Here is a 22,990-nt window from a genome sequence, read left to right as displayed (position 1 = left end):
TATATCCGAGTTTTTTTCGTCTGTTAAGCACATCCTTTGAGGATTTCCTTACCGTGTATACCAGTCTTAAGATGGCATTTTTCCTATACCCAGCACGGGTTCGGCTCAAACGACCATATTTGGATTGGCTCTAGCAAATTGTAGAATAGGCTTATGGCCCGACCAACGGGGCGACCAGGTGGAGTTTATCGGATTTTCTTCACGTATATAATACAGTACCTAAATTCCAATTTCCCGTAGACGGTCGCTCGGGAGTCAACCCCCTTAGCATTTCGGCCATGCGTTACGTCGCCTTATCACATCAATCCTACAATCCTATAGGCTCTAGTAAATATTTAATAATTTATTACGCCATTCAAATGTAATTGAGTTTTCAAAAAGTTGTAAGAGTTTTTAACTCACTTCGACTCGATTTAAAATTCATTTAAATTTATGACTCGGGCGCTAATGGATTGAGTCTATATGAAACTTTTTCAATATATAAATATTATTTTCTGGTACATAATAATAATATATCAGCAACAGAATAACACGAATAATAAAAATAATTCAAATATAAATGACAAAAGTGAAACTGTATTTTAAAAATTATGAATCCATAGCTAGACGGCATTATGGTTTTCAACACCATCTAGTAGAGATATTTTGACTAAGAATATTCTTAATTCCGTCAACAGTAATACGAAATTTTTCAAATTTTCAGTGGAAGAGTTTTAATTATAAATATAAGCTTAACTCTTACAATCGCCGAATTAATTTTAATTTAATTTTGCCGACGAGAAAAGAAGATAAGAGCGTGGAAACATTAAATATTAAATAATGTACTGTACATGAAAAAAATTGAATTAATTAAATTTGTTTATAAATCTGTGTTAAAATGTTTATAATAAATAATATATCAAGTTAAATATTTAAGACGATGCCGAATAATAAATCGGATGTGGGTTGGTTAAAAGTAGAGAGGATCGGTTTACTTAAATTTTCTTTCCATTCCGCTACTACCGGAAATACGTAACGTAAAAGTGCGAGTAAAGATAACCGAAAGGATCGGATTGAGGTGCACGAGCATGGCTTGCCGGCTTCTAGACAGAGGTTTAATTGAAGATGGATTTTTTGATAAATTTGATTACATTCTGACAGACTGTGACGGTATATTTACTTTAGTTATTTCTGTGTGGCATACGTAGCCGTAACGTGCTTATTAATAAATTTTAATGTTTTAATCGTAAAACAATCGATTAAGCGTTTATGATATACATTAAAATCCGAATTTTACCTCTAATAGGGTAAATGAAGTTCTGGTATAAGTCTTTAACATTATCCCAAGATCTAAAAAACTTAGTCTCATTAGTTTTTAATGCATTTAATTACTTATAAATAAAATATATAATCCAAGTTGTAATTGTACTAAAGGAATAATTTTACATACTTTTTGTTTTATAAATAACCTAGGTTTTCCAGTATTTAAAAATTTAATTAATGGAATATTAATATAATCTTAACAAACTTTATTAATTAAAACACTTCTAACTTTAGTAAAGGAAAGAGAGAGTCTTCAATACAGAAGACTTTCTCTTTCCTTTTACTAAAGTTTTCCTTTTACTCTTCCTTTTGCTAAAGTTCTAATGCATTATTAAATAATAAAAAAAAAATTCTTAATAACTGGAAGGTATATTTATTATTTATACTTGAATAGAAATTTTCTGTTTGGTATATGGGATGTGCGGGAATAATTTAATCTAATGTTTTCTCTTGTGGTCGTGGTTTATAAATTTTAAATATGTCGTGTGTTATTTGGAGACTAAAATTATTTTGATACGATAAATGCCACACGTATAACTGATAACTGGCGAGAAGAGACTATGAGAAAGCAAATACCCGGTTTTGAGTAGTCAAATTTATTTTGATACGGTTTCTAATTCTTAAATTTGTATGAACAAATTATTTCTTTTGATTAGAAAATTATTCATTCTCATATATTTTGTGCAAAAAATGGAAAAGGTCTTTAAAAAGGCATTATAATAAAGTCTATAAAAACAAAAATATGTCATTCCTACTTTTTACTGGGTGTTTGGATCCTTTAACACTTATTAGCAAGTTATCTTAAAGAAAATGAGTGATTCTAATTACTCTTAACCTCTATGGCATTCCCAAAAAGCTGGTCGTAATTTGCCATTCTCGGACACAAACAAATAATTATTAATAAAACTAGTAACGAAGGTAGTAAATAGCTGGGATGATAATTATGCTAAAACATTTAATGACAGATAAAGAAATATGAAGAATCCCTGTATTTTTTTTTTTTTTTTAACTCTTGTAAGTTTTTAAAGATTTTCTTGTGAAATTTGTTTTTTAATTAAATAATAATTAGTATATGAAATAACATGGTGATGGCAAGAACAAGTAAAATGAATTTATTATTTTGTCTTTTGGAATTCTGAATGACTTTTTGAACAGATAGACCGTTTTTAACTATTGTAATGAAATTAGATAATGAAACTTTTACTGTTAAATGATGGAAAATAACTTTATGATTGACGATGGAAAGTAGTTTCATTAGGTAGACCTAGCCTGCATTCAAGGGTTAGAAATTGTGATTACAAAAATTGTTAAATGTAATTGTTATTATGTTGTAATCTGCAGTTCTGACGTACTAAATAAATTTTTGAAAGTTTAAAATTATGTGAGAAGAATATCTGGTTAAATTATCTTGCATCACTTTGCTTATAAAAAATTTTATAATATTTACAAATAAGTATAAGGATATAATTGTTGATTTAGAGAAATTAAATAGAGATTACCATAACATTATAGGAAATTTTATTAAAACTTCAAAGAACTACCAAAATTTTATTTTTATTCTCATAATAAAATTGATACTCTTAAATTGCCTTCTTTTACAAATATTTAACAGAAATATTTTCTATGCAAAAATGAAACATTACAGGAAAATGCAATTTTTCTTTTTAATGAAACTTAAGCACTTATTTATGTAATTAGAAGATTCAATATTTCAATTAGTCATCTCAAGCTATTAGAAATGCATACATGAAAATAAATTCACCTAAATCTGAAAAAATGTTTAAATTTATTATTATTTATGTTTAGTTATATATAAAAAAAGTGAATAAACCAATAAAAAGATGAATAATACATCACTTTTGTTTAATTACAGTAAAAGTAATTTATTTCATCTACATCAAAGTAAATCCAATAAGAGAAGCAAAAAGAATATGCTATCAAAACATATTCTTTAACAAGTACAATTTACAAGCAAATGATTAACGTACATAAAACTCCTATGGATTTGAAAGAAAATGATTCTACACTGCTTTAGGAGTATAGAAAAATTCAAAAATACCTTAATATGTTCATCAACTCATCTTCAGAGGCAGCATCAAAAAATTAAATATTACTACAATACAAAGTAGAAGTGTAGAGTATATGGAGTTAACAAGTTTATAATAAAAATATAAGTGCAAAAACAATTATTTTACTGTAACTCAAATATTTTCAACATTATAAAATACCTTCTTCAGGATTTTGCAACACATTTGAATAAGAAACCATTTTACATTTTGAACGTATGCACTTTTTTTAAAATACATACATTTATATATGACAAATTGCTATAGCTATTACAAAAATTTTGATTGTTATTTGCCCAGCACTATAGAGCATAATGGGCCTTATGACAGTTTCATAGAATTTTCCTGTTAACTTGAATGGCATTCTTTTGTCACATAACACTCTTACTAGCTTTCTGCCAAATTTTCCAGCCAACTTGTGTTCTATATGTCCTTGTCAATATTCCCATCACTGTATAAAATTGATTTTAGGTATTTTAGATAGTCATGTAACTTTCTTTTTGCTGAATTTGTAGCACACATGGATGTCTGTAGAGGAGAACAAATGGGACATTTGCTCTCCCTGGATCAAGTAAAGCACTCCAAATTGTAAAAGTGATTGAGATATGTAACCTTACTTACAAATTTGACCATGGGATGCTTTGATGCAATATTGTATTCTGTAATCTACTTGTGGAAAAAATCCAAAAAGTTAAATAAATACATCAATAAATTTTTATTTAATTATTTGTCTCCAAGATTTGTCTCCCCCTGAAAATTTTCTGCATGTATCCTAACACACACTAAGCAAATGAGTCCCAATTAAAGAAACCTGGTGATTGAATTAACTGATGAAAAAGCTAGCTGGGAAGAAAAAGATTACAAACATCAAAAAGCCAGGATATCCAGCAGTAAATAAATATTTTGATAACTAAATAATATTTTTGATTATTTTAATTGGTCATATTCAAGTTCTAAATACATTTGATTTTCTAATTATGTTCTATTTAATGGATTTAAAACCTAAAAATGACCAATTAAAATGGTTGAAAACATTTTTTTAGTTTTTAAAATATTTTTTGTTGCTAGATATTCTGGTTTTTTGATGTGTTTGTATGTTTATGCATATAGTTTTAAGAGCAATATATGGAGAAAAGGTGTTTTGCCAATTTTTAAAAATTGGCAAAACACCAGAATGGAAGACCTAGAAAGATATAAGGACATAAAAAAATAAATCATATAATGAACTATATGAAATATGGAGACAAATGCTGGAAAGAAGAAAATTTGTAAAATAGAATGAATAAGAAAAAAGTCCAGAGATACATTTGTCAGATGCATAGAAAACCAAACAGAATTATGGCATGAAGTGAAACTATTAAGTCTCATTTTTTGGTCAGTAGGTCAAACTTGTGATATACTTGACTCACTCATATGTAATTTAATTTGCCCCTCTTTTCTTAAAGAAGGTATTTACAATGGCTAGGTCACATGCCAATGCCGTGACATTTGTTACTCAATATCCTTTTCTTTCATAACTACTTATGCCCATTTAAATATCTACCTACCAGACAACTTTCTTCTGTTGGAATCTCCTGCAGGATTATATCTAACTGTTCCCAGAACTCCTCCTTACTAGTTTCATTCATTTCCAGTTGTGGGGCATATATGCTATTGATATTAATCATTTTGTTGTTAAATATCACTTTAATCATTATTAACTTATCACTTTCTTTTCTTACTTCTACAACTGTCCTGCCATCTTTGGTCTAGGACAGTGGTTTCCAATTAGTGGTACGCGTACCCCCAGGGGTACGCGAGGCAATCTAAAATCGGTCAATTTAAAATTTAAATGCATGAGATAAAGCAATCAAAAAAATAACACATGTCTTCAAAAAAAAATTTTTTTCAGCTGCATGGAATATTTTTGCTGAATTATATGTTTTAAAGATCACAGATTCTAAAACTAACTTCCATTACATCCCATCATGTAAAGGTTTTTGCAAAATAAAAACAAATTTTTTATAAAAACTCTTATAATATATTTAGTTCATTGTAATAAATATTTTTTTACAACTAATCAACAAATTGTTTCTGATATTTATACACATTTTTAGGTCTACTCTTTTTTCTTATGAAACCTTTTCTTCTTTTTGATGCTTCTCCAAACTCTTTTCCAATTTCCTTCTCTGGTTTCTGGATTGAGCATCCAACAGTAGTCAGCTAATGTATTGACATCCAATTTTCCTTTTCATGTCTCTCGATATTACGGACATCCTGGTGAAATCTTTTACCCTGTTCTTCATTGTAGGCTACCAATTTTTCGGGAAAATAGTCAATATGGGAGTGTAAGAAATGAACTTTTAAGCTATCTCGCATCCTCGAAATTCATACGCTGCTGCCAGCATGTGTTGTACAATGGTTTTCTAGTCATGGTCTTTAGTATTCCCCAAAAACTTATGCACTACATTCTTGAAAGAGTCCGATGCTTCTGTTTCGTTTTCTCCTATTGTTTCCAGAAATCTGTTTTGTCTCCATCTCCAAGTTTTAATTTGAAATATGCAAATTAAACTTTCTTCACAATCTCACTTATGTTTCTTTGTTGACTTTTCACTGTGTATTCACAACAAACATAACAGAAGCTGCCAGAAGAAATTACACAACCTCTGCGAGCCATATTCCAGAAATAAAAATACAAGCACAGTAGCGTTTGAATGCTGGATATAAACTGAGTGTGGAATAAGATGGCCAGCGAGATACTAAACTTAGTTAGCTTGTTGAAACACGATCTAATCCAACAGCGAGTTGTTTATATTTATTCCTAGTATCCCAGAAAACATGTCGAAACATGCTCAACCTCACCAATAATATTACTCACTATCAATTTTTAACCTGTTTCTATACGACCATGCGACCTTCCTCCTAATGCTAAAACTACTTAACCCAGTTCCCCCTACCACTACTCTCTTCAATCATTAACATTTTTATTTATTTATTACCAAGTCCACTTATAATTGATAGAATTAATGTGAGAAGTCTTCGTTTTAAGGCTATTTTTAAATAAAAAGAAAAGAATAGTAAATTTTAAGTTAACTAGGAATTTTACGCTAAATACAAACAAAAACTTGAGTGTAACAAATAAATTGATGAAATGGAATTTTTTCATATTTTTTTCGTTTTTACCAAGTTGAAATTCGTAAGAAAATGTATAAAAATCCTATGCAATTTTTTACTTGCAGACCTGTGTAATAGGTGGACCATCAAAAATTCGGAAATTTACAACACTATGTTGAATGCGCAAATTAGTTTATTTATAACTAAAAATATTCTCGAAATTTCATTAAAAAAAATGCATTTGTGACGATACCTAAATGAAATTCTTATGCAAGAAATAAAAATTGTACAATTATCATTATTATCGTGTCAGCGAAGCAGCAATAAAATATTTACTATCATTTTGTACAACATACGTCTGCGAGAGCGGATTTTCGGCCGTGATAAACATGAATCGTCAATGACTTCGACTCGAAAATGACTCGAGACTGAAGCTGACAAAAACCAACCAGCTTTAACAAAGTTGCGCAAAGAAAATCGTGCACATTTGTCGCATTAAAATTAAATAACCTTATGTTATTTTCATTATTATTAGAATTGTATTTTAAAGGTAATAAGTGTAAAAAAAAACTTATTTTATTTATCACTAGCTGTCTTCCCACGGCTTCGCCCGCGTTATATTGAATTTTCTCGTGCGAGTAAGATATTTTCTCGCAGTAAAATGTAGCCTATGTCCATCTCCAACGTGTAAGCTATCTCCGTGCCATATTTTATTAAAACCTGTTCGGCGGTTTAGACGTGAAAAGGTGACAGACAGACAGACAGAATTATCTTCGAATTTATATTAGTATGAATTAATATGAATTTCTGCTATAGGGGGTACGTGAGTTTGAGCTCTTTCTTGAAGTGGTACGCAGGAAAAAGTAATTGGGAACCACTGGTCTAGGATAATGTCTAAGCCATTCCATGTTGAACTGTAATCATTGTAGCATAATTTAAAACCTTTCTCCAATTTCTGGCTTTTCCTCCTTTCCATTTTGTCTGTTGCAGGCAAGCAATTTCTACTCTTCACCTGTTTAATACCTCTATAGTCCTGAACTCTTCTGTTTAAGTGCCAATATCTCAGGTTGTCACTCTCATTTTTTGGACTGATTTCTGTTTGCTTTGATGCTCCATTGGTCAGAGAAGATCTTGCTTCTTTCTCATAGCAGTTGGGTTTTCTGCTGTATGTTGTCTCTGGTATTCTTGAACTCATCAGCCCTATGATGATCCATAATTGATTTAGTATAGATTTTTATGATTGGCTACCTGCCTACCTAACATGAACCCTCCTCCTCCATTCAGGATCAGGATTGGCATGTGTGTAGTGGTAGTACATGAGCCTCACGTGGGAAAAAGCTTACACAATATTTTTTAAACACATGACAAATTTGTAAAATTAATATTAGCTGTTCATTTTCACAGAATTATATGTACCAAATGTAATAGAAAAAGTTTTAAATATAAACTATATTTATCTGTAGCTTTTTTGACTTCATTTTTTTCATATAAAGCTCTACTAATACTAGAGAAGAATATTAGTTACAATTGCTGTCCCAATTTCATGATTAAATAATAAGGGTGAAATGAAAACAGAACTGTTATTTTAATTCAGTCTGTTTTGTTTTTTTATTTTTGAGTAATTTAAATGAAGTTAACTAGTAGTTAAATAACATTGCTTTTTATATTAGTTCACTATTTACTACATAGTTAATACCTATCAGTAACTAATCCAAATTTTTCATTAATTTGATCAACCCATCTGCAACTTAAATCATAAATAACTTAGATTGGAGAGATATTGAATTAACTTGAATAATACAATGACATTTAACAAATCATTACATATAAGTTGTTGTTTATTTAATAAATAATGAATTCTTATTTATGTAATTGAACATAGAGCAAGAAACTGTACATTTTAAGATGTTTTTAATTATTATAGTTTGAATAACTATTTAATGAAATGTTTCAGGTGTTTTATGGAATGGAAATGATGCTTTACCAGGATCAGCTGAAACAGTTAATGCATTAAGAAGCAAAGTAAGTACATTGATTTTTATGTCTTAAATCATAGCATCACATTATTACATTTACAGAATATTAAAATAAGTTTTCATGTGTGTGAAAATATATTCAGATTTTCTAAGTTGATATTCTTTTAATACATATATTTTTAGTGGCCACTTGCCTTCTTTAGGATGTACAGATATAATTTTGAAGAAAACAAAAATATTCTGGAATGATATAAATTGAAATAGAGCACTTTGGATCCATGTAAATAACAAATTTTAAAATTTTATGAATTATATCACAAAAAATATTTAAAAATAAGTAAAACAGGTAACTAAGCATTTTTAACCAATTTTGACTTCTTCAATGATAAATACAATCTCAATTTTTTTTAAGAAGTCGTTATCGATTTCTTAAAAGAAATTGAGAAGTATTCTCATTAATACTTCTGAAAACAAAAAAATATACTTTGTCAGAAATGTTACAATAAATAACATTTTAAGAGAATGATGAACATTAAAGAATCTTGCTACAGTAGTAACCACTGAACTTAGACCAGGCCACAGTTAACATGCCATCCAATATATATAGGTTTAAAAAAGTAGCTTTGATTCATTGCATGAATGTTTTACATCAGTGGTTTTCAACCTTTTTGAATACGCGACCCCTTTACAAGTTAAAAAATTCTGCCGACTCCCCTAGGGCCATATTAAAACTATATCAGTGATTTTAAAAACTATGTATTTAATTTTCTTTCTGTTGAGAGAAATTATTGTTGATTAAAATGAAAATTTCAGAAGAATCAACAATAACTTAAAGGAAGTTTCATACTTCATGTGTGTTAATTATAACGTTGGGCACGGGGAGCTGTTGACCTTTTTTTTTAGGGATCAGAATTTTCATCTTCTACTTTACACTTTATATTTCTTTTTGTAAATCAGCTCAACACTTTTTTCAGCTATCATTTTCTGGTGTGGGCTGTAATTCTCGCTGAAATTGTAGTTTTTTTAATGTAGTGTAGCACCTACAAACAAACACTTGTCTTTTTCTTTTAAACGCGACCCCCCCTGTGTAAGGCTTCACGACCCCCAGGTTGAAAAACACTGTTTTACATAATTTAAAACAAAAATACAGTAATAAATCTTTATTTTTGCTAAATATCAACTTGATATCTTGCAAGTTTAATAAAATTGAGCCAGTCAAACTTGAGTCACAGGCATCAGAAAACACTGCTGTGCCACCCCTTTCAATGAACATAGATCAGCCAATAATTTGTATTTAAATAATGTTACAATTGCAGTATTTCTGAAACAACTGATTATTTTGGCCTCATTTTAGCCTGCGGTAATCCTGTGAATGATATAAGGTGTTTTTTAGTTTTATTTACGAACCTTTGCATTTTGTCTACAATGGCCAGAGGAAAAGCTGTTTCAGAAGATTTAAGGAATGCTATCATTGCTAAGCACAGTCATGGCATATCTGAGAGAGCTATTAGTAAAGAACTAATGCTAAGCAAGAGAACAGTGTACCAGATTATTGTTCATTACACTAACCACAGCTATGTTATACCTTACAAAGCTGCTGGACATCAGCAAAAAACTTTAAAAGATGATGATTGGAATTTGAAAAGAATCATAAAAAACAACCACCATGCCACAGCATTGGATGTAACTACAATATGGAATGATACAACTGGAAAGAATATATCTGTTTTGACAATACGCAGGAGACTGCAAGAAATGCATTTCCGGTTCTTTGCAGTACAGTATGTGAAATACCTTTGCTAACAGCACATCAAAACAAGAAACCGGTACAGTGGGCCAAAAAAACATCTCTCCTGGTCTCAACAAAAGTGGCATGAAATTCTGTGGTCTGATGAATCAAAATTTGAATTAGCAGCAACAGACAAAAGCAAACACATCATTCAATCTGCTAATGAAAATAATGATCCATTGTTGTTAAACCACTCAGTGATGTTTCCTGCCAGCATTATGGTTTGGGATGTATGAGTGCCTTTGGTATGGATCAGTTGACATTTGTTGATGGAACACTTGCTTTAGAACAATATATTAACATTCTACAAAAGTGTTTACTTCCATCCATAGCAAAGCTATATCCAAATAGAACTTACATTTTCCAGCAGGATGGAGCCACATGTCATACAAGCAGAAAAACAAAACAGTAGCTTGCAGAAAAGAACATAGAAGCTCTTCCTTGGCCATCCTACATTTCAGATCTTTCACAAATTGAGAATGTATGGAACATTATGAAGAGATGTCTGTGAAAAACACATCCTCGGACAGTTGAAGGATTAAAAGCTTCCATCTTAACTATCTGGATTTCCATAATGGCAGATGAATGTGACTATCTAGTCAACAGCATGCCGAAACGTATGAAAGGTGTTTTGGCTGCAAAAGGTGATGCAACAAAATATTAAACATGCAGTAGTCTATGTTCGTTGACGGGAGGGTGATGCAATGGTCTATGTTTTTTGATGCCCATGACTCAAGTTTGACTGGCTCAATCTTCTTAAACCTGCTAGATATCAAGTTGATATTTAGCAAAAATAAAGATTAATTACTGTATTTTTGTTTTAAACTATGTAAAACATTCATGCAATGAATCAAAGCTACTTTTTTAAACCTATATATTGGATGGCATATTAACTGCAGCCTGGTCTAAGTTCAGTGGTGACTACTGTGTTTCGGTAATTGATTGACTGGCCTCCAATCTTCCGATGCCTCTCTATCTTATTGGATCCTGTAAACATTATCTTTGGGACATGATTATGTACTGTTTTCACAGTACTGTTTGCACAGTAACAATTCTGTTTTCTGTTCTTTATTATCTACAGTAACCTTTCAGCAAAAATGTCGCACTCTGGGAAGATGTCAGTAATTTTCCAGTGTTTTTCATTTACATATTTATGTATGCTTTGCATAATTTTAAGAGGTAAATGTTAATTCTCATACTAAATTATACCTATACACTAATTTTCATTAAGCTGTTATGCTATATAGGTTTTTATTTAAGTTTTTGTGATCCATCTATAACTTTTGATAAGCAATGTATTTGTAAAAATTGTCAAGTTTTAGAATTATTTTAAACTAGTCCATTTATCCATTTTTAATAAACTGTTTAACATATAAATTTTATTTAAAATAAATTTATAAAACTTTAAAAATATATTAATAATATAAATGCAAAATTTTCCTTGTTTTACTTGGTTGTGTTAAATTATTAAAAAATAGTTTTTATATTATTTTAAAGGGAAAGAAAATATTATATGTTACAAATAACAGCACTAAGACTAAAGAAGATTACGTAAAAAAATGTGAGAAATTAGGTTTTATTGCTTCTGTGGTAAGATATTAAATTGATTATTAAAGTTTTATTATTTTTAACAAAAATATTTATAATTTAATTTTGAATTATTTATAAAATACTAAATTTTCAAATTTATCTTTTACATAAGAAATAACTTTATCATTGAGTTTATAGTTTTATTAAATTAACAACAGATAGGTATAAAGATTAGTTTTAAACGTATAAATTTTATGATATAAATATATTAGTTTTAAAGCTTTTTTATTTTTGGTTCTTTCCACCCTATGAACACCGAGGGCCATTTTTTCCACACTTATTGTGAGTTCAGCTAGGCTTACAATGGAATGGCAGGGTGGTGAGGCACAGGCTTGACATATCTGGGATGAACCACCACAAAAAATTCTAAGATTAAATCTGGATGGAGAATCCATGAGTCCCCAGAGTGGTAGGCTGGTGCCTTTATTGTCTTAACCACTGGCAAGCAAATTCTAAACCTTAAAAATCAAATTTAATTGCTATTCACTTAATTATCATTTTATTAGTTTATTTTCAATGACATTATTACTTAAGTAACTCTTAATTTAATTATTTGAGTGATTTATATTTAAATAAATAAAAATTTCAATAAAATTTTTATTAGGGGTCATTCAAATATTATGTCTGTACTGGGGAGAGGGGCTATGTAAAATGTTTTGTAACAGATTCTGATAGGTGGGGTGGGTTTCAGTAGAATGATGATAGGAAAATTTTTGAGAATCTTCAAGATATTTGAAATAATTATTTTTATCAAAATCATTATGCAGAGATAGTTGATTAATGATCATATGGCAAGTTCTTGCTTATTTAAATAGTTGTACTTTAGTAGAAGTGCTGTACTAAATATACTGTTGGAAGTGCTCTAGTAGTACTTTTAATATAAAAGGATAATACAACAATTTATCCTTTATAGATAAGGAATACAGATAAAGATACCACTGAAAGATATACTATTTTATAACATAACAAATATCTATGAGTTAATGCAATGTTGTCAGACTGATAAATCAGTGAATTTTTTTTTATTGACTTATTTCTTAAAATTAACCTTTCCTTGGTAGCAATAAATTAATATACTGTAGATCTGTTTTATGGAAATGCTTGATTTTAATATCAGGAGGTGACATCAGATTAAGTGTGACATCAGCACAGAGGTAGTGTCTAAAAATTGATAACAAAATATGAAAGAGAGGGAATAGTTAGTCAAAAAGCATTTAAAATTGATGAAGACATATTTGAATGACCCCCTTACTTGAATAAGTTTGATAAATATATGTTCACTAATAAAACTTTGATAAAAATATACAGTAGAACCTCGATTATCCGGACCTCTATTATCCGGATTTTCGATTATCCGGATCGTTCAAAATAAACAAAAATTTTAAGAATTTGCTGATTTGCACTAGTCGAATTACGATACTGTTTATGTACGTGATGGAATGCATAACTTTTTTTGTTTCAACAACGTCTCACCCAGCACAGTGGCCGTAAACTCTTAAATATATTTTGTGTCGTAATAAAACTATAACTTGACATACATGTTTATAAATAATTTATATTCAAATTATATCATTTCTATGACCAAGGGCGGCATAAGGCATGGGCAACGTGGGCCACCGTCTATGCCTCGCGTTTCGAAGGTTTATGCATTACTTAAAAGCCGCGAACGCGACGAAAAAGTTTTAATCGTCATCAAACGATAAATAGTTTGTCAAATTTTTATTCATAAAAATGCAGTTTCGACTGCTTTTTATTTTATAAAATCCGTCTTCTTGCGCCACCAGAGGGCCTTTTAAACAATAGGTAGTCTGTTAGCATTGGTCAGTAGTAGTCCAAATTCAATACGAACGTTTGTTTCTTGAAAATTTGATCACGATTTAAATACAGTATTTACTTTTAATATTATTGATATGTCATCGAAAAGAAAACATGTTGTATTATTATTAAAAGACAAATTAAAGTATTTTTTCGATTATCTGGATTTTTCCTTATCCGGACTACCTTCATCCCCAATTATTCCGGATAATCGAGGTTCTACTGTATCTCAAAACCCGATAAATTTGTAAAGCAAAATAACCACCAGATTATGCCAGACTACTTTTCCGTGATTTATATTTAATTAATTACTAAATAATTTTTCACTAGAGGGAGGCATTAGACATCATCTTTTAAATTTAATAATTATTATTGAATTACTATTTATTAAATAATTTAGAATATTCTGGAAGAATCGGCCCAGAGTGGGACTCAAATCCACAACGCCCTCTTACTATGCGGATGCATTGCCAGTTATGCTATCCAAGCCTCCAGTCTGATCTCCTCTTCCCGACCTATTTAAATCTGATATAACCATCCTCAGTTTCATATGGTGCTGGCTGGGGACACCTTTGGCACTCTCGTCCTATAAACTTCTACCCATAGTATTCAGACATAATTCAGTAATTAAATAAAATTGCAGAAAAGTAGCTCAATGTAATCTGATGGTTGCTTGACTTTAAAACTTTGATAATTTTTGTTCTTCATGCAGACAATACTCTCAGTATGTCAATGTCATGTTATAGTTATTTAAATATTTACAGTTCTTTGGTAATAAAGCAGTTCTTATAAGACTTATTTGAGGAATAGATTTTTCTAACATGTCTTTCTTTTGATTTTCACTCTAGTGATAATAGTTTGAGTAATTGAACAATACTTTATTATTATTATTAACTTTTCATTCACTAATATAAAATTACATAAATTGATTAAATGAACATAAGTAAATTTATTTTAATCCTAAAGGAAATAAGAAATATTAAAGATAAAAAAATGTTGAAATGGATTTTTGCTGCTGTGGCCTTTGACTAATCAGATGACCATAGCAAAAACTTAAAAAATAAAAATATATGAGATAAAAACAACAAGAGATGCCACTTATTAAAAATAAAAGAAAATCTAAAAATTATATTGGTGTTACTGGTAAGTGCATTTAATTAACGAGTACTTTTGACCTTATGTAACCATCTTCTTCAGGTAACATTATAAATGTAGAGATAGGACACATTTTCAAAATTGCTCTTTACACAGGAGCATAAAACTAAAATACACAATTATATGCCATTACAAAATAAAACATGATTTATAATGGCAATAGCTAACAAAATTAATAGAATTAATATACACAGAAATGATTGATAAGAATATAAAGAAAATTTAAACAAAACGTAAACACTGGAGCCCCATTGCACCAGTATGTTTTTGTCACAATTTCGTGACCTATGATTTTAGCAAGTTGAACAGTGCAACCCATAGCTCTGGACTATCAAATGTGGGAGAGTTGCATGGGAACATTGATGTAATAAACAAGATTGTCCTATCCTGAACAAGATTGTCCTATCCATATGAACAAGATTGTCCTATCCTGGCAGTATTTTACCAGTGAAACTTGTGACCAAAGAGGACTGAAGTTATATTCCATTACTCTTTTGGCTAGCTCTGTCGAGCATCTCCCATGTATAATATCTTTGTGTACTTGTTAATTAAATGTACTTACCAGTAACACCAATACAGTTTTTAGATTTTTTTTATTTATAAAAATATATAAATATTAAAACAGTGAATGTACTGTACTTGTGATGTAATTTGATTTTGGAATTCTCCTGCTTTGGACTATTTGAACCAGAATTTTCTGTTCCTTGTCTTTAGTGGTAATCTGTTTGTTAATTTTAGTTATTCTAGTTTTTGTTTCTCTTCTTTGTAATTTCCACATCCTGTAAACAAAGAATTCAATTCCAACACTTTTTGTGACATTAAACACAATTTAAAAATATTTTGATAAATTATTTTAGTTAATTTTGAAGTATTATTAGGTATTATTTTATTTAGGTAAAAGACTAGTAGTCAAATTTACACTTAAAGTAAATATTGTTCCAAATGTTTTGAGTGTAACTACTGATTTTCAGGATATAATTCTTTAACTAAAAAATTAATACTGTATACATAAATGTCAATGCCAGGATCTGATAAGCACTTATAAATTTTCCTTTTTATAAACTTTCATGTTTGCTTTAAAATAAAGCGAAATAACAAATAATTATATGAACAAAAAAATGAACTTTTTCCCAACACTTAATAAAAATCTGGAAGGATACAATCATATCTTTTGACGGATTCACTTTCTTTCGGAGTTGACACAGCTTCCTAGTTTGTCACCCGGAATCTGGCAAAAATTCAACTATTGGACGATTGTAGAAAAACTTCTAATAAGGCCATGGAAATAACCCAGGATAGACCCCCCTAATAAAAGGGGGGGTCGATGAGTCGAACGGAGAGTCACCGAGTTATCATTGAACTGTGCTTGTGTAGGCTGCCATTTGCCATTTGCTGCCGCCATCACTGTTCCTCATCGTTGCCATTCTGAAGGACTCATCACTATGAAAAGAAACACTCCCTAAGTGTGAAAACTCTTGAGTAGCATCCTACAGGTATTTATCCTCACGCGAACTTAATGTGAACTCCGTCTTGTTGTTAGGGTTGTAGTAGTTATGCCCTATGTTATATTATTATTAGCATTAGCCAAGCATCTAGATACAGCTTGTAAATAATCAATATCGATTAATAAACAGGTATTTTTATTATATGATAACTTGTGGAGTGTACTTCCTCTGATTCTCTCCTTCAGCCTCCATTCTGAGTCCGAAATGTGACTGCTTGCACATAAACGTGTCGTAATGGCTGTCGAAGTTTTGTGTCCAGAGGATGCGGTGGTGTCGTCCTGACAAGGTGCCAAAGAGGCGCCGACCCTGCAGTCACATAAATATGAAGAAAGAGAAATCTTTATTTTTTCTTAAACATTCCAATTAGATAATAAATATGAATGTTTAGTTTAGGATACCAGAATTATTTTTAGAAATGTTTTCATTATAATTAATTCCTGGAATATTTATTCATTCATTTTCCAGAGCAAAGAAAAAAATGAATGAATATTTTTAGAATTCATTTGTTTTGAAAAAAATGTTACAATTAGCATAACCATGAATAACATGTACGAGGGCAGGCTGAAAAGTAATGCACATATGCTTGTAGAACACAAACAAAAACAAATAGCAAGATCGGGCAAAAAGTACATTAAAGTACAATTCTTAAGCTTCAAAATCTTATATTTATTTTTCAACATAGCCTTAATAATGACTAACACATTTCTCCCAACATGTAACAAGTTTTTTCATTCTGTCACTGAAAATTCTTCCAACTTTTCTCGAATCCAGGACTTGACAGCTGCCTTCACCTCATTGTCTGAGGTGTAATGATTACCCTTAAGGTCTCTCTTAAGTAGAGGAAACAAATAAAAATCACAAGGCGCAAGATCGGGGGAATAAGGAGGATGTGGAATTGGTTTAAACTTCAGGTTTCGCAGAGCCTCTCCAGTTGCATGCGAGGTGTGTGGACGAGCGTTGTCATGTTGCAAGATTATTGGTGCCAGGCTGCCTGTAACATGTCAAACTCAACGTCAGAGATGTTTTAGAGTCTGTATGTACTGAGAAGAATTAAACATTGCAACGGTAATTGTCTGTGGCAGTGATCGGACTTCCACTGTGTGTTTCATCAACAATTATGGCTTTTCCAAGCTCGCAACCATGAAATTTTATTATCCATCAATTTACAGTAGACCTATCAATAGCATCGTCACCATAAACAGCCTTTAAACGTAATTTTTTCAGCAGTTAAAAATTCGATAACAGCATGCTGTTTAAAACTCGTGTTGGCATAGCACCAGAACATATCTCAATATTTCTGCTTCTCAAAATATACTGAATGAACACAACAACCTCAAACTGCGCATGCACATAGAGGAGGAATGTTACTTCCATATGCCACCTGGCATGCTTCTGAAAATCATTTCGTTTGTGTTCTACAAGCATGTGTGCATTACTTTTCAGCCTGCCCTCGTATTTTTAATTTTTTTGTTAAAAATATTTTTTGGTAAAGGATCAGTAAGGCTTAAAAACATCTCAATAATTTTTCTGCATAAAAGTTTTGTTGAAATTTAAAAGCTTTATGATTTCTCTATATTTATTTAATACTTGTAGTTATGAAATAGGAATTTTTTGTTTTCATGTTTTTAATGCATTTTCATTGTTGAAATATTCACAATAATTTTTGTTATAGGATGAAATGTTTCCCACATCCTTGTGTGTTGCAATTTATTTAAAATCTCTTAATTTTGATAAATTAGTTTATGTAATTGGCAGTGCAGGGATTGTCAAAGAACTTGAAGCTGTAGGAATTTCTTGTCTTCCTATTGGTGTAAGTATTGCATATTTAAGTTTTATATATTAATGCAGATTTTAAATATACTTTTAAAAATTTTGTATGTGATATTTAATACATTTATTATAGATGTAGTTTAATAATTCTAAGTAGATAAACAAATACAGGAAATTTTCTAATTCCAAATTCTTCCTGTAACAAACCTCTCCCTGTATTGAACAACTGGCAACCCTAGGAAATTGCAGAATACAAACATATAGGATGCTATTAAAAATTGTATACTCTAAAAATAAATCATTTTCAGATTAAAACAAGTGTGAGAACCGAGGGGGTAGAGCGCCGAACTTCTCCCCACTTAACAGCTTCTTTGTCAGGGATGGCTTTGGTTACGTGAGTGGGAGGGGTAGCGAGGTCGTGACAAGGTGTTGGAGGTACTCAAGGATGACACATGATTAGTGATATGATATACATATTTATTTAAACAACAAGTGATACATATCAAATACAGTAGAGCATCGATTATCCGACCCCTGATTAACCGTCACCTTGGTTAACCGACCGCATTCTAGTTGGCAAATTCAAATGTCCGCTAGTGGTGTGGCGCTACAATATTTGGCTATGTCTTGGCTACTTTAATACTTTAATAGTACTTTTACGTGTTTTAGCTGGCAACACTGGCTCGACCATGAAAGAGAGGCAAGTATTTAAACGAGGCTTAATTTTGTAATTATGAGTGGTGGTTTGTTCTGTGAGCAATAAAATAATTTAAAAATAATTTTTAACGATACAATACCGACGATTATTATTTTAAAAAATTTTTGTTAGGCTTAACATGGAGGAAAATTGAACGCGAAGTAGGTTATAATACATAGCAATATACTAATATACTACACTAATAATGGATTTTTTCATACTTTTCGGTTATCCGACTTTTTAATTATCCGACCAATCCCAGTCCCCAATTGAGTCAGATAATCAATGCTCTACTGTACATTCAAATTCTATCAAAAAAGGAAATGGAATAATACTAATAATAATAATTCCGCATTGCGACAAGAATAGATGGCCGTTGTCTGTCTGTCAAGTCAAGACCTCTGTAGGTCCACTATCCTTCCAGTTAACTTTCTAAATTCTAACTTAACACCGAGAGAAAGTGAAGAAAAAATTTTTCTAAGTCTTTACCTTAGTAGCAATGGCGATCAGAGACTGCGAAGTTTCCAAGTCGAGAGTTGTTGATTCAAAGTGTCCAGGTTCAAGAGCTTCTCCCAGCAATCACCCCGAGGCACAAGTGCGATCCCTTTTTATACACGGATTGGCGTGGGAATCATCTGGAGAAAATCTGATGCAATCGTCTTTGTGTTGCAAGTTGTTTACTTAAAATTGGACGGTTTTGAGATTTATTACCGTTTCTACCCGTTTCTACCAGTTCTCAACATAAATTTGACGACAGCTGTCAAACTCATTGAATTAATTACCACAGGCGGCTAAGGTAAGAACATCGGTGGGGCCATTGTTTGTGTTCTGACCAGACTTCCGACAATGAAACTATCATGACCTGGGTGATGACTGCCTCTCGGCAGTAAATTGATATGGTTTCTCATCATACTGTCTACCCTTGTAGTTGACCTTTTTGCTCCCCTCTAGCAAGTAACAGGTGGAGGTTCTTGATAATTGGTTACTTATTTGTACCTTGTGATGAAGGGGGAACTGAATAATTCCTGTTGTGAGGGGAGAACTTCCTCAGACGTCCTAAACATCTTTGAAAGTTTAGCGGTCATCCAACGAAAGGACACAGTACATAGTGGGGTCAAAAGGTCCATTTCTAAGGAAGGGGAAAACAGGAGGAATAAGGAAAATAATGATAAAAGCTTAATTTTATAATTGTTTAAACCTTTTAAAACTCCCAAAAGAGTTCATATCTTCACACAAGTAAATATACTCTTTACATTTGACTTCGAGAGATTCATTCTGACAAACAAACGATATAACAAAGAATACTAAACCTTTATTTTTAACAATTCCACTCTCAAAAATTCCAAACAATCCAAATGCATTTTGCTTTTGCAATTAGGCCTCATCAGTGGATACATTGGTTTTAATTTTATGAATATTTGTCCACTGATGAGGCCTAATTGCAAAGGCAAAATGCATTTGGATTGTTTGGAATTTTTGAAAATGGAATTGTTAAAAATAAAGGTTTAGTATTCTTCGTAAATTGTTTGTTTGTCAGAATGAATCTCTCGAAGTCGATTGTAAAGAGTATACAGTAGAGCCTCGATTATCCGACTCGACTGGGGTTGGTCGGATAATTGAAAAGTCAGATAACCGAAAAGTATGAAAAAATCAATTATTAGTGTAGTATATTATTATATCCCATGTAATTAGTATGTTAGTATATCGCTATTAACCTACTTCGCATTGAATTTTCATTGATGTTAAGCCTAACAAAACTTTTTTATATAATAATCATCGCTATTGTATCGTTAAAAATTAGAAAATTAAGCCTCGTTTAAATACTGGCTCCCTTTCTTGGTCGAATGAGTGTTGCCAGCTAAAACACGTAAAAATAATATTAAAGTAGCCAAGACATAGCCAAATATTGTACTGCCACATCACTAGCGGACATTTGAAAATTTGCCGACTAGGACGGTCGGTTAACTGAGGTGTCAGTTAATCGGGGGTCGGATAATCGAGGCTCTACTGTATTTACTTGTTTTAATCTGAAAATGATTTATTTTTAGAGTATACTGTTTTTAATAATATTACCCGATCCCATTGGTTTTAATTTTATGAATATGGGATTGCTATATAATAAACAAATTTCAAAATCTTCTGGTAAACTCCAGTCATTCATGTTGTGTCAGGAACAGAGAAAAAGGGTGTTTTACAGAACAACAGAATAATTTTATTTATCTGATTATCTAAACTAAATTTATTATTAAACAGTGTAAATTCACAGTAAAAATTTAAAACTAAATACAGTAGAACCTCGATTATCCGGACTAATTGGGGATGAAGGTAGTCCGGATAAGNTTGATGTAATAAACAAGATTGTCCTATCCTGAACAAGATTGTCCTATCCATATGAACAAGATTGTCCTATCCTGGCAGTATTTTACCAGTGAAACTTGTGACCAAAGAGGACTGAAGTTATATTCCATTACTCTTTTGGCTAGCTCTGTCGAGCATCTCCTTTTACATAAGAAATAACTTTATCATTGAGTTTATAGTTTTATTAAATTAACAACAGATAGGTATAAAGATTAGTTTTAAACGTATAAATTTTATGATATAAATATATTAGTTTTAAAGCTTTTTTATTTTTGGTTCTTTCCACCCTATGAACACCGAGGGCCATTTTTTCCACACTTATTGTGAGTTCAGCTAGGCTTACAATGGAATGGCAGGGTGGTGAGGCACAGGCTTGACATATCTGGGATGAACCACCACAAAAAATTCTAAGATTAAATCTGGATGGAGAATCCATGAGTCCCCAGAGTGGTAGGCTGGTGCCTTTATTGTCTTAACCACTGGCAAGCAAATTCTAAACCTTAAAAATCAAATTTAATTGCTATTCACTTAATTATCATTTTATTAGTTTATTTTCAATGACATTATTACTTAAGTAACTCTTAATTTAATTATTTGAGTGATTTATATTTAAATAAATAAAAATTTCAATAAAATTTTTATTAGGGGTCATTCAAATATTATGTCTGTACTGGGGAGAGGGGCTATGTAAAATGTTTTGTAACAGATTCTGATAGGTGGGGTGGGTTTCAGTAGAATGATGATAGGAAAATTTTTGAGAATCTTCAAGATATTTGAAATAATTATTTTTATCAAAATCATTATGCAGAGATAGTTGATTAATGATCATATGGCAAGTTCTTGCTTATTTAAATAGTTGTACTTTAGTAGAAGTGCTGTACTAAATATACTGTTGGAAGTGCTCTAGTAGTACTTTTAATATAAAAGGATAATACAACAATTTATCCTTTATAGATAAGGAATACAGATAAAGATACCACTGAAAGATATACTATTTTATAACATAACAAATATCTATGAGTTAATGCAATGTTGTCAGACTGATAAATCAGTGAATTTTTTTTTATTGACTTATTTCTTAAAATTAACCTTTCCTTGGTAGCAATAAATTAATATACTGTAGATCTGTTTTATGGAAATGCTTGATTTTAATATCAGGAGGTGACATCAGATTAAGTGTGACATCAGCACAGAGGTAGTGTCTAAAAATTGATAACAAAATATGAAAGAGAGGGAATAGTTAGTCAAAAAGCATTTAAAATTGATGAAGACATATTTGAATGACCCCCTTACTTGAATAAGTTTGATAAATATATGTTCACTAATAAAACTTTGATAAAAATATACAGTAGAACCTCGATTATCCGGACCTCTATTATCCGGATTTTCGATTATCCGGATCGTTCAAAATAAACAAAAATTTTAAGAATTTGCTGATTTGCACTAGTCGAATTACGATACTGTTTATGTACGTGATGGAATGCATAACTTTTTTTGTTTCAACAACGTCTCACCCAGCACAGTGGCCGTAAACTCTTAAATATATTTTGTGTCGTAATAAAACTATAACTTGACATACATGTTTATAAATAATTTATATTCAAATTATATCATTTCTATGACCAAGGGCGGCATAAGGCATGGGCAACGTGGGCCACCGTCTATGCCTCGCGTTTCGAAGGTTTATGCATTACTTAAAAGCCGCGAACGCGACGAAAAAGTTTTAATCGTCATCAAACGATAAATAGTTTGTCAAATTTTTATTCATAAAAATGCAGTTTCGACTGCTTTTTATTTTATAAAATCCGTCTTCTTGCGCCACCAGAGGGCCTTTTAAACAATAGGTAGTCTGTTAGCGTTGGTCAGTAGTAGTC

The 22,990-nt window shown here is 31.1% G+C and overlaps 1 protein-coding gene across 1 annotated transcript in view; it reads left to right on the top strand.

The window, feature by feature from the left end:
• Positions 1-672: 672 nt before the first annotated feature.
• LOC111621408 (glycerol-3-phosphate phosphatase-like) overlaps positions 673-22,990 on the top strand; it is a 44,495-nt gene continuing 22,177 nt past the window's right edge. Inside the window, exons 1-4 of the mRNA XM_023363527.1 lie at positions 673-1,149; positions 8,416-8,483; positions 11,724-11,816; positions 17,964-18,101. Of these exons, the coding sequence (XP_023219295.1) occupies positions 1,068-1,149; positions 8,416-8,483; positions 11,724-11,816; positions 17,964-18,101 (381 nt within the window). The 5' untranslated portion in view covers positions 673-1,067. The remainder of the gene's footprint in view (positions 1,150-8,415; positions 8,484-11,723; positions 11,817-17,963; positions 18,102-22,990) is intronic.

This window comes from Centruroides sculpturatus, unplaced genomic scaffold, assembly GCF_000671375.1.
Source record: "Centruroides sculpturatus isolate CEXI.00-Female unplaced genomic scaffold, Cexi_2.0 scaffold329, whole genome shotgun sequence".
NCBI classification, from domain to species: domain Eukaryota; kingdom Metazoa; phylum Arthropoda; class Arachnida; order Scorpiones; family Buthidae; genus Centruroides; species Centruroides sculpturatus.
Note: the sequence above shows the minus strand (reverse complement) of the source record. Positions and strands in the feature narration are given on the sequence as shown.